The sequence below is a fragment of the Bos taurus genome, chromosome 23 (assembly GCF_002263795.3).
Source record: "Bos taurus isolate L1 Dominette 01449 registration number 42190680 breed Hereford chromosome 23, ARS-UCD2.0, whole genome shotgun sequence".
Taxonomy (NCBI): Eukaryota; Metazoa; Chordata; class Mammalia; order Artiodactyla; family Bovidae; genus Bos; species Bos taurus.
In genome coordinates, this window is record NC_037350.1 from 533,425 (window position 1) to 556,946 (window position 23,522).

At 38.0% G+C, this 23,522-nt stretch overlaps 1 protein-coding gene across 8 annotated transcripts in view; it reads right to left on the reverse strand.

Annotated features, from left to right (window-relative positions):
* Positions 1 to 23,522, reverse strand: part of KHDRBS2 (KH RNA binding domain containing, signal transduction associated 2) — a 773,215-nt gene that overhangs the window by 345,394 nt on the left and 404,299 nt on the right. For all 8 annotated transcript variants that reach the window (XM_059880504.1, XM_024983848.2, XM_059880501.1 and 5 more), the window contains exon 4: positions 14,111 to 14,257. In XM_059880504.1, the coding sequence (XP_059736487.1) occupies positions 14,111 to 14,257 (147 nt within the window). The remainder of the gene's footprint in view (positions 1 to 14,110; positions 14,258 to 23,522) is intronic.

Sequence of the window (23,522 nt, forward strand, 5' to 3'; positions counted from 1 at the left end):
GAGAAGTAGCTCATCAACATGAAATCAAGGTACTCATATAAAGGGGAGAATCATGCTGAGCATCTAAAAAGAAATCACTGCTCATGAAAGCAGTAGCCTTAGAGAACTTGGAGGCCTGGCATCAAATGAGACCATATATAATTACTGATAACTTTTTTCTTAAGATAGAAAGCAGATGATCACATCCTGATCTTAGATGCATGAAGTGAACATTTGATTATCTGTAATAGAGAGGCCTGAGACAACACTTGTATTAAGGTTGGTAGAAAAATCACACTGAAAGAATCTATGGATGATTCCATCTGTTTTTAAGGTTATGTCAATCAATAAATATGCTAAAGTAGTCTTGGGTGTTAATAGTAATATTAAGAATAATAATGTCATATGTATTGTTAATAATAAACCATCTTATTATTGATTATACTATTGTTATTATTACTTCATTTTAAGAAAAAGTAATCGTTTGAATTCTTTTAAAATAATTGGCCTGTATTATCTATTACAATTTTTCACATAACAAGAAGTACTCGATATTAGATGATGATAAATGTTTCCAAATATAATCAGAATATGATCATAGTGCTATAGCAACACAGGAAACATTTCTGCTCAAGTAATAACTACACAAATGCATGGCTTTTCATTTAGGCTCTTAGCTACTACACTATTAGATTATGGTGGATGTTGTTCAGTTGCTAAGTGTATCCAAAGTTTGTAACCCCATGGACTGCAGTATGCCAGACTCCTCTGTACTTCACTATCTCCAGAGGTTTGCTCAAATTCATGTTCATTGAGTCAGTGATGGAATCTAACAATCTCATCCTTTGGTGCCCCCTTCTACTTTTGCCTTCAATCTTTTACAGCATCAGGGTCTTTTCCAATGTGTCAGCTCTTCCCATTAGGTGGCCAAAGTTTTGGAGCTTCAGCTTCAGCATCAGTCTTTCCAATGAATATTCAGGACTGATTCCCTTTAGGACGGACTGGTTTGATCTCTTTGCAGACCAAGGAACTCTCAAGAGTCTTCTCCAGCACCACAGTTTGAAAGCATCCATTTTTTGGCACTCAGGCTTCTTAATGACCCAACTTTCAATCCATATGTGAGCACTGAAAAGACCACAGTTTGACCTGTATGGACCTGTGTGGACAAAGTGATGTCTATACTTTTTAATATGTTGTCTAAGTTTGTCATAGCTTTGCTTCCAAGGAGCAAGTGTCTTTCGTTTTCATGGCTGCAGTCACCATCGACAATAATTTTGGAGACCAAGGAAAGGAAAGCTGTCACGGCTTCCACTTTTCCCCCTACTATTTTCTATGAAGGGATGGGGCTGGGGGGGGGGGGGCTTCTCTTATAGCTCAATTGGTAAAGAATCTGTCTGCAGAGTCCCTGGTTCGATTCCTGGGTCAGGAAGGTCCACTGGAGAAGGGATAGGCTACCCACTCCAGTATTCTTGGGCTTCCCTTGTGGCTCAGCTGGTGATGGTGCTGGAGGTCATGGTCTTAGCTTATTTTAATGTTGATATTTAAGCCAGCTTTTTCTCTTTCCTCTTAAGAGGCTGTTTAGTTCCTCTTCACTTTCTGCCATTAGAATGGTATCATTTGCATATCTGAGGTTGTTGATATTTCTCTTGGCAAACTTGATTCCAGATTGTGATTCATCCAGCCTGACATTTCACATGATGTACTCTGTATATGAATTAAATAAGTAGGGTGGCAATATACAGCCTTGTCATGTTCCTTTCCAAATTCTGAACCAGTGCATTGTTCCATGTCTGGTTCTAACTGTTGCTTCTTGATGGCATATAGGTTTCTCAGGTGAGATGGTCTGGTATTCTAATTTCTTTAAGAATTTTCCAGTCTGTGGTGGTCCAACAGTCACCATGTAGTCTTTAGTGTAGTCGATGAAGCAGAAGTAGATGTTTTTCTGGACTCCCATGCTATGGTTTTTCCAGTAGTCATGTATGGATGTGAGAGTTGGACTGTGAAGAAAGCTGAGCGCCAAAGGATTGATGCTTTTGAACTGTGGTGTTGGAGAAGATTTTTGAGAGTCCCTTGGACTGCAAAGAGATCCAACCAGTCCATCTTAAAGAAGATCAATCCTGAGTGTTCATTGGAAGGACTGATGTTGAAGCTGACATTCCAATACTTTGGCCACCTGATGTGAAGAACTGACTCATTTGAAAAGACTCTGATGCTGGGAAAGATTGAAGGTGGGAGGAGAAGGGGACGACAGAGGATGAGATGGTTGGATGGCATCATCGACTCAATGGACAGGAGTTTGGGCTAACTCTGGGAGTTGGTAATGGATAGGGGGGCCTGGCGTGCTGAAGTCCATGGAATCAAAAAGAATCAGACATGAATGAGCGACTGTACTGAACTGAACTGATTGATGCTTTCTTATGAACTAATGAATGGTGTCAATTTGACCTCTGATTCCTCTGCCTTTTCAAAACCCAGCTTGTACCTCTAGAAGTTCTCAGTTTGTATACTGCTGAAAGCTAACTTGAAAGATTTTGAGTATAAACCTACTAGTCTGTGAAATGAGTAAAGTTGCATAGAAGTTTTAACACTCTTGGCATTGCCCTAACTTGGGATTAGAATGAAAACTGAGGCTTTCCAGTCCTGTGGCCACTGGTGAATTTTCCAAATTTGCTTATATATCGTGTGCAGTACTTTAACAGCATCATCTTTTAGGATTTTCAATAGCTCAGCTGGATTTCCATCACCTCCACTACCTCGGTTCCTAGTAATATTTTCTAAGGCCCACTTGACTTTGTACTCCAGCATGTCGGGCTCTAAGTGAGTGACCACATCATCATGGTTATCTGGGTCATTAAGAAATTTTTTGAATAGTTCCAGTGTTCATTCTTGCTATCTCTTCTTAATTTCTTCTGCTTCTGTTAGGTCCATAACACTTTTGTTCTTTATTATGTCCATTTTTGCATAAAAAAGTTCCCTTGATATCTCCAATTTTCTTGAAGAGATATCTAGTTTTTACCATTCTATTGTTTTCCTCCATTTATTTGCATTGTTCATTTAAGAAGGCCTTCTTATCTCTCCTCTGGAACTCTGCATTCACTTGTGTATACCTTTCCCTTTCTCCCTTGACTTTCACTTCTCTCATTTTCTCAGCTTTTTGTAAAGACGATGAGACAACTACTTTGACTTCTTGCATTTCTTTGGGATGGTTTTAGTCCCTGCCTCCTGTACAATGTTTCGAACTTCCATGCATAGTTCTTCAGGCACTCTGTCTACCAGATTTGATTTCTTGAATCTATTTGTCACCTCCAGTGTATAGTCATTAGGGATTTGATTTAGGTCATACCTGAATGGCCTAGTGGTTTTCTTACTTTTGTCAATTTAATCTGAATTTTGCAATGAGGAGCTCAAGATCTGAGCCACAGTCAACTCCATGTCTTGATCTGGTGAGTGGATAGAAATTTCCATCTTTGGCTGCCAATAATATACTCAATCTGCTTTTGGTACTGACATTTTGGTGATTTCCATGGATATAGTCATCTCTTGTGTTGCTAGAAAAGGTTGTTTCCTATGACCAATGTGTTCTCTTGACAAAACTGTTACCTTTGTCTTGCTTCATTTCATATTTCAAGACCAAACTTGCCTGTTCATCCAGGTATCTCTTTCTACTTTTGCATTCTAATTCCCTGCGATTAAAAGGACATTTTTTCTGGTATTAGATTTAGAAGGTCTTGTAAGTCTTCATTGAACCAGTCAACTTTAACTTCTTCAGAAATAGTGGTTGAGTCAATAGACTTGGGTTACTGTGATGCTGAATGGTTTGCCTTGGAAAGGAACCAAGGGCATTCTGTTGTTTTTGAGACTGCACCAAATACTGTATTTTGGACTCTTCTGTTGACCATGAAGGTAATTTCATTTATTCTAAGGGATTCTTAAAGTAGCATAATGGTCATCTGAATTAAATTTTCTCATTCCCCATCGATTTTAGTTCACTAATTTCTAAGATGTCATTGATCACTGTTACCATTTCCTGCTTAAGTACATCCAACTTGATTTATGGACCTAAATTACCAGGTTCCTATGCAATATTATTCTTTACAGCATTGGACTTTACTTTCAACACCAGACACATCCACAACTGGAGTGTTGCTCCCTTAAAGCATCACAGTCTTTTTGTGGTGAAGGGACTTGCATAATTCAGTGAATCTCTGAGCCATGATGTGCAGGATCATCCAGGTCATACATAGAGAAGAGTTCTGACAAAACGTGGTCCACTGGAGGAGAGAATGGCAAATCACTGTATTATTTTTGCAATGACAACCCATGAACAGTTGTTGTTTTTAAGTTGCTCAGTCGTGTTCAACTCTTTGTGACCCCATGGACTGCAGAATGCCAGACTTTCCTGTCCTTCACCATCTCCTAGAGCTTGCTCAGATACATGTCCATTGAGTTGGTGATGCCATCCAAACATCTCATCTTCTGTCGTCTCCTTCTCCTCCTACTTTCAATCTTTCCCAGCATCAGAGTATTTTCCAAAGAGTCTGGTCTTTGCATCAGGTGGCCAAAACACTGGAGTTTCAGCTTCAGCATCAGTCCTTCAAATGAATATTCATGACTGATTTCCTTTAGGATTTACTGGTTTAATCTCCTTACAGTCCAAGGGACTCTCAACAGTCTTCTCCAACACCACAGTTTGAAAATATCAATTCTTCAATCCTCGGCCTTCTTTATGGTTTAACTCACATATCCATATGTGACTACTGAAAAACCATAGCTTTGACTATATGGACCCTTGTCAGCAAATTAATGTCTCTTCTTTTTAACATGCTGTCTAGATTTGTCATAGCTTTTCTTCCAAGAAGCAAGCATCTTTTAATTTCATGTCAGATCAGATCAGATCAGATCAGTCACTCAGTCATGTCCGACTCTTTGCGACCCCATGAATCACAGCACGTCAGGCCTCCCTGTCCATCACCAACTCCTGGAGTTCACTCAGACTCACGTCCATCGAGTCAGTTATGCCATCCAGCCATCTCATCCTCTGTCGTCCCCTTCTCCTTCTGCCCCCAATCCCTTCCAGCATCAGAGTCTTTTCCAATGAGTCAAATCTTCGCATGAGGTGGCCAAAGTACTGGAGTTTCAGCTTCAGCATCATTCCTCTCAAAGAAATCCCAGGACTGATCTCCTTCAGACTGGACTGGTTGGATCTCCTTGCAGTCCAAGGGACTCTCAAGAGTCTTCTCCAACACCACAGTTCACAGTTCAAAAGCATCAATTCTTCAGCGCTCAGCCTTCTTCACAGTCCAACTCTCACATCCATACATGAGCACAGGACAAACCATAGCCTTGACTAGACAAACCTTTGTTGGCAAAGTAATGTCTCTGCTTTTGAATATGCTATCTAGGTTGGTCATAACTTTCATGTAGGGAAAGGCAAAAAGATATGACACTGGAAGATGTGCCCCACAGGTCAGAAGGTGTCCAATATGCTATTGGGGAAGAGTGGAGGTCCATTACTAATAGAGCATGGTTAATAATGGGAAACAAAAGGGAATTCATTGGTTTGGAAGATAGAAATCTGTGGATACTTGATTACATTTTAACAACCACCATGACAATGAAAAATGACATCCAGGTTGTGAGTTCTCTTTCCCCTCTGCATTGAATGTTATTGTTTTACTCCATTCCCCATCATTCTCTTGCTTGCAGGATGTTGTTCCTTCTCTGTCAGTCAGACAAAACATACCTGCCATGGCCCAACTCATGGTCTTAATATATATCAATATTGCTTTAGCTAGCTGATGGGTTTTCCATATATATATATATATATATATATATATATATATATATATATGTTTCCATATATATTAACTTTGACCAAATTTTTACTTTTTCAAATTATTACTTTTTCAAATTATAGTATGAATTTGTATATATATTTCTATTATACTAGATCTATTTCTAAATATTCTTATGTTTATAATCTACCCAAATGCTATAAATCTTTTTTCAGTGCATGAAAATCTCCCCTTCATGGTTAACAGCCTTGTTGTGGTGAAAGGGCTTGCACAAGTCAATGAAGTTATAAGCTATGCCATGCAGGGCCACCCAAGACAGATGGGTATAGTGAAGATTTCTGACAACACATTGTCCACTGGAGGAAGGAAAGGTAAACCCTCCAGTATTCTTGCCTCGAAAACTCAATTAACAATATGAAAATGCAAAAAGATATGACACTGGAAGATGAGCCTGATCAGGTCAGAAAGTATCCAAATGCTACTGGGGAAGAGCAGAGGGCAATTACTAATCACTCCAGAAAAAATGAAGTGCCTGAGCCAAAGGGGAAATTACCTCAGCTATGCACATGTCCGGTGGTAAAAGTAAAGTCTGATGCTGTAAAGAACAATATTGCAAAGGAACCTGGAACGTTACATCCATGAGTCACGGTAAATAGGACACGGTCAAGCAGGAGATGGAAAGAGTGAACATTGACATCTTAAGAATTAGTGAACTAAAATGGACAGGAATGAGCAAATTTAATTCAGATTATCATTATATAGATAACTATGGGCAAGTATCCCTTAGAAGAAATGGAATTGTCATCATGGTCAACAAAAGAGTCCAAAATGCAGGAACGGGGTGCAATCCCCAAAATTACAGGATACCCTTCATTCCCAAGGCAAACCATTCAACATCACAGTAATCCAAGTCTATGCTCCAATCTTTAATGTTGAAGAAGCTGAAGTTGACTGGTTCTATGATGACTTACAAGACCTAAATCTAATACCAAAAAAAAAAGAAAAAGAAAAAGATATCCTTTTACACACAGGGGATTAGAATGCAAAAGTAGGAAGAGATACCTGGATTAACAGGCAAGTTTGCTCTTGGAGTACCAAATGAAGTAGGTAGGGCAAAGGTAACTGAGCTTTGTCAAGTGAACACATTGGTTATAGCAAACAATCTTTTCTAACAACACAAAAGATGACTCTATCCATGGAAATCATGAAAAGGTTGATAGCAAAAGCAGATTGAATGCATTCTTTGCAGCCAAAGATGGAGGATCTATACACTCAGGGGGAAAAAAAAAAAAAAAAAGACCTGGAGTTGACTGGCTCAGATCATGAGCTCCTCATTGCAAAAGTGAAAGTGAAAGTCATTCAGTCTTGTCTGATTCTGTGAATTCTCCAGGCCAGAATACTGGAGTGGGTAGCCTTTCTCTTCTCCAGGGGATCTTCCCAACCCAGCGATCAAATCCAGGTCTCTCACATTGTAGGCAGATTCTTTAGCAGCTGAGCCACAAGGGAAGCCCCATCATTGCAAAACTCAGGCTTAAATTGAAGTAAGTAGGGAACAGCAATAGGCCATTCAGGTATGACCTAAATCAAATCTCATGATTATACAGTGGAGGTAACACATAAATTTAAGGGATTAGATCTGGTATACAGAGTGCCTGAAGAACTATGGACAGAGGTTCATAACATTGTAGAGGAGGCAGTAACCAAAACCATCCCAAAGAAAAAGAAATGCAAGAAGGCAAAGTGGTTGTCTCAGGCAATTTATATTTAACTAAGGAAGAAACAGAACGGAAAGGCTGGGGGAAAAGTAAAGATATGCTCAAGTGAATGCAGAGTTCCAGAGAATAGCAAGGAGAGATAAGAAGGCCTTCTTAAATAAACAATGCAAAGAAATAGAGGAAAACAATAGAATTGAAAAAACTAGACATCTCTTCAAGAAAATTGGAGGTACCAAGGGAACATTTCATGCAAGGATGGGCATGATAAATGCCAGAAACTGTAAGGACCTAACAGAAGCAGAAGAGATTAAGAAGAGATGGCAAGAATACAAGGAAGAAAACCCAATCAAAAAATGGGCCAAAGATCTAAATAGACATTTCTCCAAAGAAGACATACAGATGGCTAACAAACACATGAAAAGATGCTCAACATCACTCATTATCAGAAAAATGCAAATCAAAACCACTATGAGGTACCATTTCACACCAGTCAGAATGGCTGCGATCCAAAAGTCTACAAATAATAATGCTGGAGAGGGTGTGGAGAAAAGGGAACCCTCTTACACTGTTGGTGGGAATGCAAACTAGTACAGCCACTATGGAGAACAGTGTGGAGATTCCTTAAAAAACTGGAAATAGAACTGCCTTATGATCCAGCAATCCCACTGCTGGACATACACACTAAGGAAACCAGAAGGGAAAGAGACACGTGTACCCCAATGTTCATCACAGCACTGTTTATAATAGCCAGGACATGGAAGCAACCTAGATGTCCATCAGCAGATGAATGGATAAGAAAGCTGTGGTACATATACACAATGGAGTATTACTCAGCCATTAAAAAGAATACATTTGAATCAGTTCTAATGAGGTGGATGAAACTGGAGCCTATTATACAGAGTGAAGTAAGCCAGAAGGAAAAACACCAATACAGTATACTAACGCATATATATGGAATTTAGAAAGATGGTAATGATAACCCTGTACACGAGACAGCAAAAGAGACACTAATGTATAGAACAGTCTTATGGACTCTGTGGGAGAGGGAGAGGGTGGGAAGATTTGGGAGAATGGCATTGAAACATGTAAAATATCATGTATGAAACGAGATGCCAGTCCAGGTTCAATGCACGATACTGGATGCTTGGGGCTGGTGCATGACCCAGAGGGATGGTATGGGGAGGGAGGAGGGAGGAGGGTTCAGGATGGGGAACACATGTATACCTGTGGTGGATTCATTTTGATATTTGGCAAAACTAATACAATTATGTAAAGTTCAAAAATAAAATAAAATTAATTAAAAAGAATACAAGGAAGAACTATACAAAAAAGGTCTTGATTACCTAGATAACCACAGTTGCGTGGTCACTCACTGAGAGCCAGACATTCTGTAGTGTGAAGTCAAATGGGCCTTAGGAAGCATAGCTACAAACAAAGCTAGTGGAGGTGATAGAATTCTGGCTGAGCTATTTAAAATCCTAAAAGATGGTGCTTTTAAAATACTGCACTCAGTATGTCAGCAAATTTATAAAACTCAGCAGTGTCCACAGCATGGGAACAGGTCAATTTTCTTTCCAGTCCCAAAGGAAGAAAATGCTAACTATCGTACAGTTGTGCTCATTTCACATGCTAGAAAGATAATGTACAAAGTCCTTCAAGGTAGGCTTCAGTAGTACATCAATGAAGAACTTCCAGGAGTACCAGCTGCATTTGGAAAAGACAGAGGAACAGAGATTAAATTGCCAACATCCATTGGATCATAGGGAAAGCAAGATAATTTCGTAGAAAATCATCTAATTTTTCTCCACTGATTATGCTCAAGCCATTGACTTTGTGGATCACAATAAACTGGAAAATTATTAAAGACATAGGAATACTAGACCTTACCTGCCTCCTGATAATCTTGTTTGTGGGTCAAGATGCAACACTTAGAACTGGACACAGAAGAACTGACTGGTTCAAAATTGGGAAAGAAGTACATCAAGGCTATATGTTGTCACCCTGATTATTTAACTTATATGCAGAGTACATCATGCAAAATGCCAGGCTGGATGAAGCACAAGCTGGAGTCAAGATTTCCAGGAGAAATATCAATAATCTCAGTTATTTAGATGACACCACCTTAATGGCAGAAAGTGAAGAAGAATAAAGAATCTCTTGAGGTAGGTGAAAAAGGAGAGTGAAAAAGCTGGCTTAAAACTCAACATTCAAAAAATAGAGATCATGTCATCTTGCCCCATCACTTCATGACAAATAGAAGGGGGGGAGGTTAAAAACAATGAGATTTTCTTTTATTGGGCTTCAAAATCACTGTAGACAGTGACTGCAACCATGAAATTACAAGACACTTGCTCCTTAGAAATAAAGCTATGGCAAACCTAGACAGCAAATTAAAAAGCAGAGACATCACTTTGCCAACAAAGGTCCATATAGTCAAAGCTGTGATGTTTTTAGTAGTCATATTCAAAAGCAGAAACATTACTTTGCCAACAAAGGTCTGTCTAGTCAAGGCTATGATTTTTCCAGTGGTCATGTATGGATGTGAGAGTTGGACTGTGAAGAAGGCTGAGCACTGAAGAATTGATGCTTTTGAACTGTGGTGTTGGAGAAGACTTTTGAGAGTCCCTTGGACTGCAAGGAGATCCAACCAGTCCATTCTGAAGATCAGCCCTGGGATTTCTTTGGAAGGAATGATGCTAAATCTGAAACTCCAGTACTTTGGCCACCTCATGCAAAGAGTTGACTCATTGGAAAAGACTCTGAGGCTGGGAGGCATTGGGGGCAGGAGGAGAAGGGGGCGACAGAAGATGAGATGGCTGGATGGCATCGCTGACTCGATGGATGTGAGTCTGAGTGAACTCTGGGAGTTGGTGATGGACAGGGAGGCCTGGCATGCTGTGATTCATGGGGTCTCAAAGAGTCCAACACGACTGAGTGACTGAACTGAAATGAACTGAACTGAACAGATTGAGAGTTGGGCCATGAAGAAGGCTGAGTGCAGAAGAATTGATGCTTTCAAACTGTGGTGCTGGAGAAGACTCTTGAGAGTCCCTTGGATTGAAATGAGATCAAACCAGTCAATGTTTTTACAAGGAGTGTTACAAAATGTAATAATGATAATACTTGTTTCCTTTTATATCTTATAAAGTGAGGAGAAGGGCATTCACATATTGAAATATGTATTAGTTTAGGGTTTTATATCCCTTTTGTCATTATTTGTCAAATAATTTATTTGATGCTTCTAACCTTGTTTGCAAGACAAGTTAGCTAATATATGGAAGTCCTTAATACAGTACCTTCTCAACACATTAGAGATTTAAAATCAGCAGAGTTCAATTTATTGATGCTTTATTGATCTGCCACTGTACTTGTTTTGATAAGACTGAATGGAAACTATCCAGCTGAAAATTTTCCACACAGCAATAATATTGAGTTATATGTTCTACAGTTGGCAGTCTTAGATGATTATGGCCCATTGTAGGACAAGCTATATAGATGTTGAGTGACACAGATAGAGGTGAAGGTTTTAACCATGGGAAGATGCTGCAAGTTAGAGGAGTGTTATGTAACATGAACAGAGGAATCTGACGTCAGTGGACGTCATCTGACAGTAGCCTTCTGTGTTGTTTCAGCTTGCCTCTTCCTGGGCATAATTCTTCACCTGCGATGTTTGTAAATATTAGTATCTTGATATGTTAGCATTTCTATGGACCTTCATATAAACATCAAAAGAAACATAAATCACTAAGTGATTCCAGATAAATGAAAAAGAACTGGCAGATAATTTTCACTCCTTGCAGTTCTGATGTTGAGTGAAGTGAACAGATGCTATCCTCTGCTTGGTGCTGAGACCAGCAAAGCAAAATGGGCAACATTTACCAAATAGTATTGCTTCATTGATTGTAAAATTTGCTAATTCAACATTGAGAGATATCAGAATATTTTTAAAGCTTTCTTCATTCATAAAAAACATTTATTAAGTGCTTCCTTATGTACCTGGCACAAAGTTATGAGGAAAATATATAAGTGAAGAGGGCCAGGGAGTGACAGGACAGTGAACTGCAGAAACTGAGTGTCAGACGGTGTTGCAGACACAATATAATAAGGCTGTACAAATACAGGGAGGCTGCTTTAGATTGTATGGTGAGGGAAGAATTTCCTGCAGTGCTACCCTGTGAGCTGGGACCTGTTGTCAATATTTTGGAGAAGAATTGTCAAAGGCCCTTAGTAAAGAGGAAGCCTGGAATGTTGGATGTACAGTGAGGAAGATTTGGATGGGCAAAGATAAAACTGAGAGGAAGCAGGAGCAGAACACACTGATCAAAGGAAGGTTTTCAACCACATGTAGATCTGTTTAGGGACAGCATGTTGACTGTTCCCCAAATCTCACCCAGATAGCTGTTTAACCCCTTGCATCATCTCCAGTGACTCCCTCCATCAGACTATCAAACAGTTAGTGTGCCAGGTATGAATCTAAATGTGGGTAGTATGAAAGGCGTGGCCAGGCCTGCCCTCACAGAGGATAATTCAGTGGAGAAGAAATAAATCAAATGATTACAAGTATCAAGAAGTCCAAGAGGTAAGTGAAATGTATCACTGGTATTTATAACAAAATAGGGTCAACCTAGCCTACAGACTAGGTCTAAAATCTTGTAGTAATGAAATAGTATTTCATCTTACATATTTCACTTTAAAATGTCATTCCAAGTTTCTACTACAATAATAAAATAGATTAAAAATGCAAATTTACTTATATATAATATATAATAAAACATATATCATCCTTTATAATTTTCTGTGTCCTTTCATATGCATTATCCCACTTAATATTCACAATGCTTGTTATTATTATTGTTCACAATAACGATATCTGCTATTTTTAGTATTCACAATACCTATTTTACTACCATCTTTTTAAAGATGAATAAGCTACAGTCAGTCTTAAAGGAAATCAGTCCTGAATATTCATGGGAAGGATTGATGTCACTGAAACTCCAATACTTTGGCCACCTGATGTGAAGAACTGACTCTTTGGAAAAGACTCTGATGCTGGAAAAGATTGAAAGCAGGAGGAGAAGGGGACGACAGAAGATGAGATTGTTGGATGGCATCACTGACTCAATGGACATGATTTTGAGCAAGCTCCAGGAGTTGGTGAAGTACAGGGAAGTCTGGCATGCTATAGTCCATGGGGTCACAAAGAATCAGACACAACTGAGCAATTGAACTGAACTGAAGCTAAAGTTGTGGAAATTTAACTGACTTGTCTACAGTCACAAAATGAATTAATAATGTAGGCAGTTCTAGTCTTTTTTGATACTGCTTAGATCACCAAAGGTTGGGCTGGTCTGAGCTAAATATAATAAAACTATTTACCCAACAGCACCAGGCATTTAGTTCAAAAACAAAAGGAAGAGAGGACATAGCATCCTCATTCTTAAGAAATATAGGATCTATTTAGGAAGATGTTCAGATAAGTACCAGATAATAAATTGGGCAGAAATTCTGGGTGTATACAAAGTTATGGAATAATCAGAGTGGTATGGGATTATTCTATAACCTCATCTTGACAGAAATTTTAAAACTGGGCATACACATAGGTTGTATGGTTATATTTTTGTACTTTTCTGTTGTGAAATTCTGTTGTTGTTGTTGTTTTCCCTATTTTCAAAATGACTGCCAATCAATAATCTTACCCACATTTCCTCTGAGTTTATTACTTAGTTTAGAAATCTATAGTGTTTCTCCATTGCACAGATAAATCTCAGCTACTCTTTTTTTCTCTCTGCTGAAGACATCTTCCAGGACAAATCCAGAAAACTTTACTCAGCATTCTCTAATTATTTTATTCCCAGGTCCAAGCCTGATGCCAAGCTTTCTGTTCAAACAACCTCTTCCTGGAATGCTAAATTGTTGACCTTTAGGAAAGCTTCATTATTTAACCTTCTTCTATTTCTTAGAAAATCAGTAGAAAATTCTATTCAAATGCAACCCTGAATATGCTGGCTTACGTTTTCTGAACACTGAATGTTCTGTTTCTCTCATACAGTGCAATGATTTTATTTTTCTGACTTTTGCATGATGTCAATAAATGTTTAGTTTTATTAATATTGATTATTTTACATTATGTTTTACAATGAATCAGCACCTGGAATACTATTGCATAAAAGTACATGATCATTCCAAATACTATCATTGTCATTACACATATTGCATATTGAGTCTCTTTCCCCTTCCACTATACCTGGAAATATTTTCTATGTTAATTAAAAGTTATGAATAATACATGTCAACCAACAAGTAATTAAGAAACAAAAGAAAAGTATACAACTTCAGTTATGTATTTAAGCTTTAGTGTTAATTGTCTTACTCTTCATGGCTGTGAAGGATCGCATGTAACATGCTGAAGAAAAACAATTGCCAAATCACCACTTGGTAGCAATATGCCAGAGCCTGTGCTAAGTGTTTTTTGTATGCCTTTTTATTTTCACTTTCACATTAACTCTACAAATAATTAATCTGCAACATAAACTTGTTTTCTAGAAAGTCAGTGAAGATCAAAGGCACATTTTTAATAGGAACTGATGAGAAATATCTTTGTAGAAAATGAAAAATACTTACGGGAACCAGAAATTTTTTAATCTCTTCCAAAGCATGGCTCATACGTGAATAAGCCTCCCCCGGTGGAGCAAACACTTCAATTAATACATGAAGTTCATCACTCAAGTGGGCATACTTGGCTTCCCCACTTTTTCTTAATTCTTCTTCCTGTGAAAAACGTTATTTTTATAAATACAAATCCACTCATTTTACATCGATTTAACATTTACTGAGGAGATGACAGAAGGATATAATCTAAGCAAATTTTCCCCAAATGGAAAGTAAAAATCTGGCATAAGTCATTTAAAGGCTTCAAAATAATTTTAAGAGTTTGATTTTTTTTTAATCTGACATAATTAGCTGCACATTTTAATCAGCTAAATGAAAAATACTAAATCCCCAAAAAGAAGCGATAGAAATGCCATTAACTCCACTGGAAGAAAAGTATTGCTTTTGTGTCTGACAAGTAATCATTTGCAGGCAATGAACCCACGATGCCACTGTTCTTTAAGAAAACCAGAATTTTATAGATACTTTTTGAGAGGTGGTGAAATGGTTACTTGCTCTCCATGAAAGTGAGCAAAACAGAGGCTTCTTTCACAGGCTCATTCCCATGGGAATAGGTCCTACCCTCACTCTGCTATCATTTGCCACTTCATACAGGAGTAAGTTAAAGCAATGGTTGTTAAGCATTATGTTGACCTTGATTCTGAGTGAGCTGCATACCCAAGATTTTTGTGAGCACTGCAACTGAGTTATTACACATGACTGATCAATTCAGTTCAGATGCTTCTGACTTTACTCATGTGTGCAAAGTTTTTCACTCATGTTGTCTCTAACCTTTCAATAACATTGCATAGCATTCACATAATTCAAATTAGGATATTGAGTTTAAAAGACTTAAGTAACCTCAGCAAAGTTGGGATTCAAGTCCAGCTCATTTTGCAAGGATTTCAGGGAAGTAAAATTCAGTGAAAAATTAACACATGCTTGCTCAGTCATGTCTGACTCTTTGCAACCTATAGGTTTTATCCTACATGGCTCCTCTGTCCATGAGACTCTCCGAGAAATAATACTGGAGTGGGTTGCCATTCTCTGCTCCAAGAAATCTTCCCAACTCAGGGGTCAAACCTAAGTCTCCTGCATTATAGGTGGATTGTTAATCTGCTGAGCATCCTGAGAAGCTCAAAAGTTACCATAAATAATATTAATTGTATTTTATTTTTCTTGACTCTCCTCTCCCAAACTAGCAATTGATTCACTAAATTTCAAAGGATTAAAAAAAAAAAAAAAAAAAAAGGATTGCTGCTGATTCCTGCTTCTTGGCTGAACATATAATGAGAGCATCACTTCAGGACCTTTTCTGTCAGACAAGCTTTCTGAGAAATCTGAAATAATTCTCATTTTGAACTTACAAAAAGACTAAGCCCTGAGCGTTTTCAGTGGGAGAACTGACTGCAAGACCCCAGACTACCAGAGAACTAACCCTAAGGAGTTTCCAATAGTGAGAACTCACATAGAGGAAACCACTTGAATATAATATCTGGTATCACACAACCTGTGCAAGACTCCTCATCTAAACAACAAACAAAACAAAAATACAAACCCAATCATCAGCAGACAGGATTACCACTTCACTCAGCCTTGTCCATCAGAGGAAAAACAAACAAACAAACAAACACATACACACACACACACACACACACACACACAACTGAGCACGAAGCTCACCCTATACAAAGCTTACACAAACAACTGGACCAACCTTAGAAAACCAGAAATAAAAAGGAAGGAAGAATTCATCCTTAAAGCCTGAGAAAAGGGGACCTCAAACACAATTTTTTTTTTTAATGATAAAAAGGCAGAGAAATACTACACAAATGAAGGAACAAACTAGAAACACAAAAGACCAAATAAATGAAGAGGAAATAGGCAAACTATCTGAAAAATAATTCAGAATAATGATAGTAAACATGATCAAAAACCTTAAAAACAGAATGGAGAAAATGAAAGAATCAGTTAACAAAGACCTAGAATAGTTAAAGAAAGGGTGTACAATTGCACTCATCTCACACGCTAGTAAAGTAATGCTCAAAATTCTCCAAATCAGGCTTCAGCAATACGTGAACCATGAACTTCCAATGCTCAAGCTGGTTTTAGCAAAGGCAGAGAAACCAGAGATAACATTGCCAACATCCCCTGGATCATAGAAAAACCAAGAGAGTTCCAGAAAACATCTATTCCTGCTTTATTGACTATGCAAAAGCTTTTGACTGTGTGGATTGCAATAAACTGTGGAAAATTCTGAAAGAGATGGGAATACCAGACCACCTGACCTGGCTCTTGAGAAACCTATATGCAGGTCAGGATGCAATAGTTAGAACTGGACATGAAACAACAGACTGGTTCCAAATAGGAAAAGGAGTATGTTGAAGCTGTATATTGTCACCCTGCTTATTTAACTTATATGCAGAGTACATCATGAGAAACGCTGGGCTAGAAGAAGCACTAGCTGGAATCAAGATTGCTGGGAGAAATATCAATAAACTCAGATATGTAGATTACATCACTCTTATGGCAGAAAGTGAAGAGGAACTAAAAAGCCTCTTGATGAAAGTGAAAGAGGAGAGTGAAAAAGTTGGCTTAAAGCTCAACATTCAGAAAACTAAGATCATGACATCTGGTCCCATTGCTTCATAGGAAATAGATGGGGAAACAATGGAAACAGTGTCAGACTTTATTTTTCTGGGCTCCAAAATCACTGCAGATGGTGATTGCAGCCATGAAATTAAAAGATTCTTACTCCTTGGAAGGAAAGTTATAACCAACCTAGATAGCATATTGAAAAGCATAGACATTACTTTGCCAACAAAGGTCCATCTAGCCAAGGGTATGGTTTTTCCAGTGGTCATGTATGGATGTGCGAGTTGGTCTGTGAAGAAAGCTGAGCACCAAAGAACTGATGCTTCTGAACTATGGTGTTGGAGAAGACTCTTGAGAGTCCCTTGGACTGCAAGGAGATCCAACCAGCCCATCCTAAAGGAGATCAGTCTTGGGTATTCATTGAAAGGACTGATGCTGAAGCTGAAGCTCCAATACTTTGGCTACCTCATGCGAAGAGTTGACTCATTGGAAAAGACCCTGATGCTGGGAGGGATTGGGGGCAGGAGGAGAAGGGGACGGCAGAGGATGAGATGGCTGGATGGCATCACCGACTCGATGGACATGAGTTTGGGTAGACTCCAGGAGTTGGTGATTGACAAGGAGGCCTGACATGCTGCAATTCATGGGGTCGCAAAGAGTCGAGCACAACTTAGTAACTGAACTGAACTGAAACATAGACAAACAAAACAATCACAGAAATTAAAAATACTCTAGAAGGAATCAATAGCAGAATATCTGAAGCAGAAGGATGAATCCGTGAACTGGAAGATAAAATGTTGGAAATAACTTCTGAAGAGCAGAATAAAGTAAAAAGAATGAGAAGAACTGAGGATAATCTCAGAGACCTCTGGAACAAAATCAAACACAACAGCATTCAAATTATAGGGGTCCCAGAAGAGTAAGAGAGAAAGAAAGTGTATGAAAAAAAGTTTTGAAGAGATTATAGTTGAAACATTTCCCCAGCATGGAAAAGGAAATAGTCAATCAAGTTCAAGAGGGACAAAGAGTCCCATACAGGGTAAACCCAAGCAGAAATATGCCAAGACCCATACTAATCAAACTAACAAAGACTAAACACAAAGAAATAATACTAAAATCATCAAGGGAAAAGCAACAAGTAAAACACTAGGGAAACCCCATATGTTTAACAGCTGATCTTTCAGCAGGAACTCTGCAGGCCAGAAGGGGATGGCAGGATATATTTGAAGTATGGGGAAAATGTACAACAAAGATTACTGTACCCAGAAAGGATCTCATTCAAAATTGATAGAGAAATAAAAAGCTTTTCAGATAAGCAAAATTTAAGGGAATTCAGTACTGGCAAACCAGCTTTAAAACAAATGTTAAAGGGACTTATATAGTCAAGAAACACAAGAGTTAGAAAAAGATCTGCAAAATCAACCCCAAACAATTAAGAAAATGGCAATAGGAACATATATATCAATAATTACTTTAAACATAAATGGATTAAATGCTCCAACCAAAAGAATGGATACATTCTTTTGGCAGAATGGATACAAAAACAAGACCCATACATATGATGTCTGGAAGAAACACACTTCAGACCTAAAGACAGATACAGACTGAAAGTGAGAGGATGGAAAAATATATTCCATGCAAATAGGAAGCAAAAGAAAGCTGAAGTAGCGATCCTCATATCAGACAAAATAGACCTTAAAATAAAGATTACAAGAGATAAAGAAGGAAACCACATAACCATCAAGGGATCAATCCAAGAGGAAGACATAGCATTGTAAATATCTAAGCCCCCAATATAGGAGCACCTCAATACATAAGACAAACACTAACAGACATAAAAGGAGAAATTAATAGTAACACAATAATAATCAGTTCAGTTCAGTTCACTCACTCAGTCGTGTCCGACTCTTTGTGACCCCATGAACTGCAACACGTCAGGCCTCCCTGTCCATCAACAACTCCTGGAGTCTACCCAAACCCATGTCCATTGAGTCGGTGATGACATCCAACCATCTCATCCTCTGTCACCCCCTTCTCCTCCTGGCCTCAATCTTTCCCAGCATCAGGGTCTTTTCAAATGAGTCAGCTCTTCCAATCAGTTGGCCAAAGTATTGGAGCTTCAGCTTCAACATCAGTCCTTCCAATGAACATCCAGGACTGATCTCCTTTAGGATGGACTGGTTGGATCTCCTTGCAGTCCAAGGGACTCTCAAGAGTCTTTTCAACATCACAGTTCAAAAACATCAATTCTTCACTGCTCAGCTTTCTGTATAGTTCAACTCTCACATCCGTACATGACTACTGGAAAAACCATAGCCTTGACTAGATGGACCTCTGCTGACAAAGTAATGTCTCTGCTTTTTAAAATGCTGTCTAGGTTGGTCATAACTATCCTTCCAAGGAGTAAGTGTGTTTTAATTTCATGACTACAATCGCCGTCTGCAGTGATTTTGGAGCCCCCAAAAATAAAGTCAGCTACTGTTTCCACTGTTTCCTCTCTTTCCCCATCCATTTGCCATGAAGTGATGGGATCAGATGCCATGATCTTAGTTTTCTGAATGTTGACCTTTAAGCCAACTTTTTCACTCTCTTCTTTCACTTTCATCAAGAGGCTTTTTAGTTCCTCTTCACTTTCTGCCATAAGGGTGGTGTCATCTGCATACATGAGGTTATTGATATTTCTCTGAATAATAATAATAACAATAATAATACAAGACTTTAAAACCCCACTCACGCCAATGGACAGATCATCAAAACAGAAAATTAATTAAAGAAACACAAGTCTTAAATGAGGCACTAGATGAGATGGATCTCATTGATATCTTCAGGACATTCCATTCAAATGCAGAAGAATACACCTTCTTCTCAAGTGCACATGGAACATTCTCCAGAATAGATCACATCTAGGGTCACAATTGAAACCGCAGTAAATTTAAGAAAATTGGAATTGTGTCAAACATCTTTTCTGACCACAATGCTATAAAAGTAGACATCAATTACAAGAAAAAACCTGTAAAAAAATACAAACAAATGGAGATTAAACAATACATTTATAAATAACCGATATGTTACTGAAGAAATCAAAAGGGAAATAAAAAAATGTCTATAAAAAAATGACAAGGAAAAGACAACAACTCAAAACCTATGCAGCAACAGCTGTTATAAGACGGAAGTTTATAGCAATACAATCCTACCTGAAGAAACAAGGAAAACATTGAATAGATAACCTAACTGTACACCTAAAACAACTGTAGAAAAAAGAACAAGAAGCCTCAAAATTAGTAGAAGGAAAGAAATCATAAAGAACTGAGCATAAATAAATGAAAATTAAATGAAAGCAACAATAGTAAAGATTAATAAAACTAAAAGTGGTTCTTTGAGAAGATAAACAAAAGTGACAAACCTTTAGCCAGACTCATCAAGAAAAAAAGAGAGAAGAATCAAGTCAACAAAATTAGAAATGAAACAGGAGAGGTTACAACAGGCAACACAGAAATACAAAGGATTGCAAAAGACTATTATGAACAACTATATGGCAATAAAATTGATAACCTGGAAGAAATGGACAGATTCTTAGAAAAGCTCAATCTTCCAAGACTGTACCAGGAAGAAATAGAAATTATGAAGAACCCAATTACAAGCACTGAAATTGAAGCTGTGTTCAAAAATCTCCCAAAAAACAAACACCCAGGACCAGATGGCTTCACAGAATTTTATCAAACATTTAGAGAAGAGCTAATGCCTATCCTAAAACTCTCAAAAAACTGCAGAGGAAGGAACACTTCCAAACTCATCCTATAAAGGCCACCATCACCCTGATACCAAAACCAGACAAAGACAACACAAAAAAAGAAAACTACATGCCAGTATCAATGATGAACATAGATGCAAAAATCCTCAACAAAATATTATCAAACGGAATTCAGCAAGACATCAAAAAGCTCATACACCATGATCAGACTGGGTTTATTCTAGGGATGCAAGAATTATTCAGTTCAGTTCAGTCACTCAGTGGGGTCCAACTCTTTGTGACCTCATGGACTGCAATACACCAGGCTTTCCTGTCCTTTACCATCTCCCCGAGCTTGTTCAAATTCATGTCCATTGAGTCAGTGATGCCATCCAACCATATCATCCTCTGTCATCCCATTCTCCTCCTGCCTTCTGTGTTCCCCAGCATCAGGGTCTTTTCCAATGAGTTGCCTCGTCACAGCAGGTGGCCACAGTATTGGAGCTTCAGCTTCAGTATCAGTCTTTCAATGAATATTCAGGATTGATTTCCTTTAGGATTGACTAGTTGGATTTCCTTGCAGTTCAAGGGACTCTCAAGAGTCTTCTCAAGGACCACAGTTTAAAAGCATCAATTCTTTGGTGTTTAGCCTTCTTTATGGCCCAGCTCTCACGTCCATACATGACTATTGGAAAAAGCTAATTATTATTAAATTAATTTAAATGTACTACTTTACTCCAAGAGATCATACATTTGAAAACTACTCTAAGCCAAAGAGCTCATGCGTTTCAGAATAAGAAAAAAAATCAAAATCACCATGTCTATGTTCTTGAATTTTAACTTTCAAATGAATCATACAGCACATCAAATGGATGATATAACTCTGAAAGAACACATGTCATATTAGCTTCGACAGTCCAGATTCTGATCATGGGTACTAGAGCAAAAATTGCAACTCTTCCCCTCAATAGTATATAAATTATGATAAGTGACCTCACTAGTTTTGACCTTCTAATTCTTCAATGGTAAACCGATGATAATAATAACAATAATAGCATTAGTCAAACATGACTTGCTAAATATTATTATGCTAAATATCTAAGGTTCAAAACAATATAAAAACAGATATGAACTAAAAAAGGCGATGCATTCAAATATCCTAATTATCCTCCTGAAAACTCTACCAGTGCCAGGAATAAGCTAAACAATAAAAGAAATGTTGGAAACACATAATACATAGTACACAAAAGTTTTATATTTTGGTTTTTACTTTAGCAATTACTCTTGTTATATTTTATCCTTAGAGTTATAATTTACTGAGTGTTTTCTGCAGATTTTTTTTTATTATTATTAATGCCCAGAGAACTTTCTTTTAATACAAATCCTCTTCAGTAATAAATAAGTCTCTTATCTGTACAACTTTCTCTGTCATGAAATTCAAATAGAAACAAATGAATTATTTATACCTTGGGCTGAATGGGATTGTCTGAATGATTAATTGAAAAGCATTTGTAACTACACTTATGTAGAAATTCTTTTCTAGTACGTTCATCCGTTCAAATTGCATCCTCACATAGGGATTTTGTACAAATGTATGTATGTGTATAAATGTATATATATATATATATGTGTGTGTGTGTGTGTACATATTTGTCTGTGGTAGAGATGCAATGGCTGACCCTGAAGAGGATCTCAGTTACTTTTGCCTTTGCCTTGCTCCCTGAGACTAAACAGGCAAGAACTCTCCTAGATTATAGCATCTGTGGCCCAAACAGTCAGCTCTGTAAGGAAATCTTGTCAGAGCTGTACCCTCACTCCTTTTTCTCGGAGCAATTTTTTGTTTTTCCCCCTCCCAGAGTCTTTAATTTAAAAAACTTCTGATTGTAAGTACTTTCTCCTCTCTTTGAAAAGTACATAAACCCTTTGGAAGATATAAGTTAGGCCTTTTGTCAGTTTTATGTCCTAGGAATGTCTTTCTCCTTTTAAATGCAAGCACCAAAACAAGCATCTGTCTTCTAGTTTCTGTGAGGGGATGGTAGAAGCCTAACTTTGGTAGGGGCCTTGCTCCAGGTTGCAAAACTACTTCCTGTCATAAAGATACGAGAAGTTTGCTTTTTCCTGGATGAACCCAATTAGCTAACCAATAATTATGCAAAGTTAGGATGCTCTCTGTGTGCTATCAGGACCTCTTATTTGGGGATTACTTGTTTTTTACATTGAGAACAAGTATGTAATGGTTTGTATCTGCTTGGCTATAAAAGGATGAGATCTCTCCCTGTCTTTTCATCTCTTGATGAATGGCCCATGATGCCCATCACATTCAGATCTAATGCTTAATAATAATAAAAGCATCTTCTTCTCTACAAAAAGAGTTCTTTTTGTAGACACAATTCTGGGCTGGGAGAAGATTTTCTTATTACATAAATTCCACCAATACTCTTTATAACAGATGCTGTGCATACTCTACCCATATTCATTGACTTCATTATCTTCATGTAACCAGCATTTATGTATTTTCTTGCTGGAGGCTTGATCTGGCCTTGAGGGATAGCCCTACTTAAGCACAGAGCAGGGAAGACACGCCAGGACTCAACTCTCTATGGACCAGTTGTCAACTAGTGATTGGAGAGAGCCAGCTTATAAACACCTCAGCCTGCTCCTCCCTTAGATGTGGTGCCAGCCATAGTTGCCCCATATGTTTGGTTGCTTAAGTTCAACTGCTAAGCTTCAGCTGCTTCAAAGAAAGCTTATCAGTTGCACAAAGCAACTGCTCTGTGCACAAGTGGAGGTATGTCTTTAGCCTGTTTGAGAATGCACATTACATGGGTTTCCTTACGTTTCTTATTTTACTTCCTTACTCCTATACTGAGGTTTCCAGAGTTTTCCTTCCAAATAAACTTCACATAACTAAATTTTTCTACATTGTCCTTGTCTAGGGGAACTCAAAGCAAGACAATACAGTAGTTTAAATTAAGGATAGATGACGGAAATCAGAAATTTTGTACAGAAAGATTAAATACAAAGCAAAGTACATGAATAGATAAAGATTATGAAGGAAAT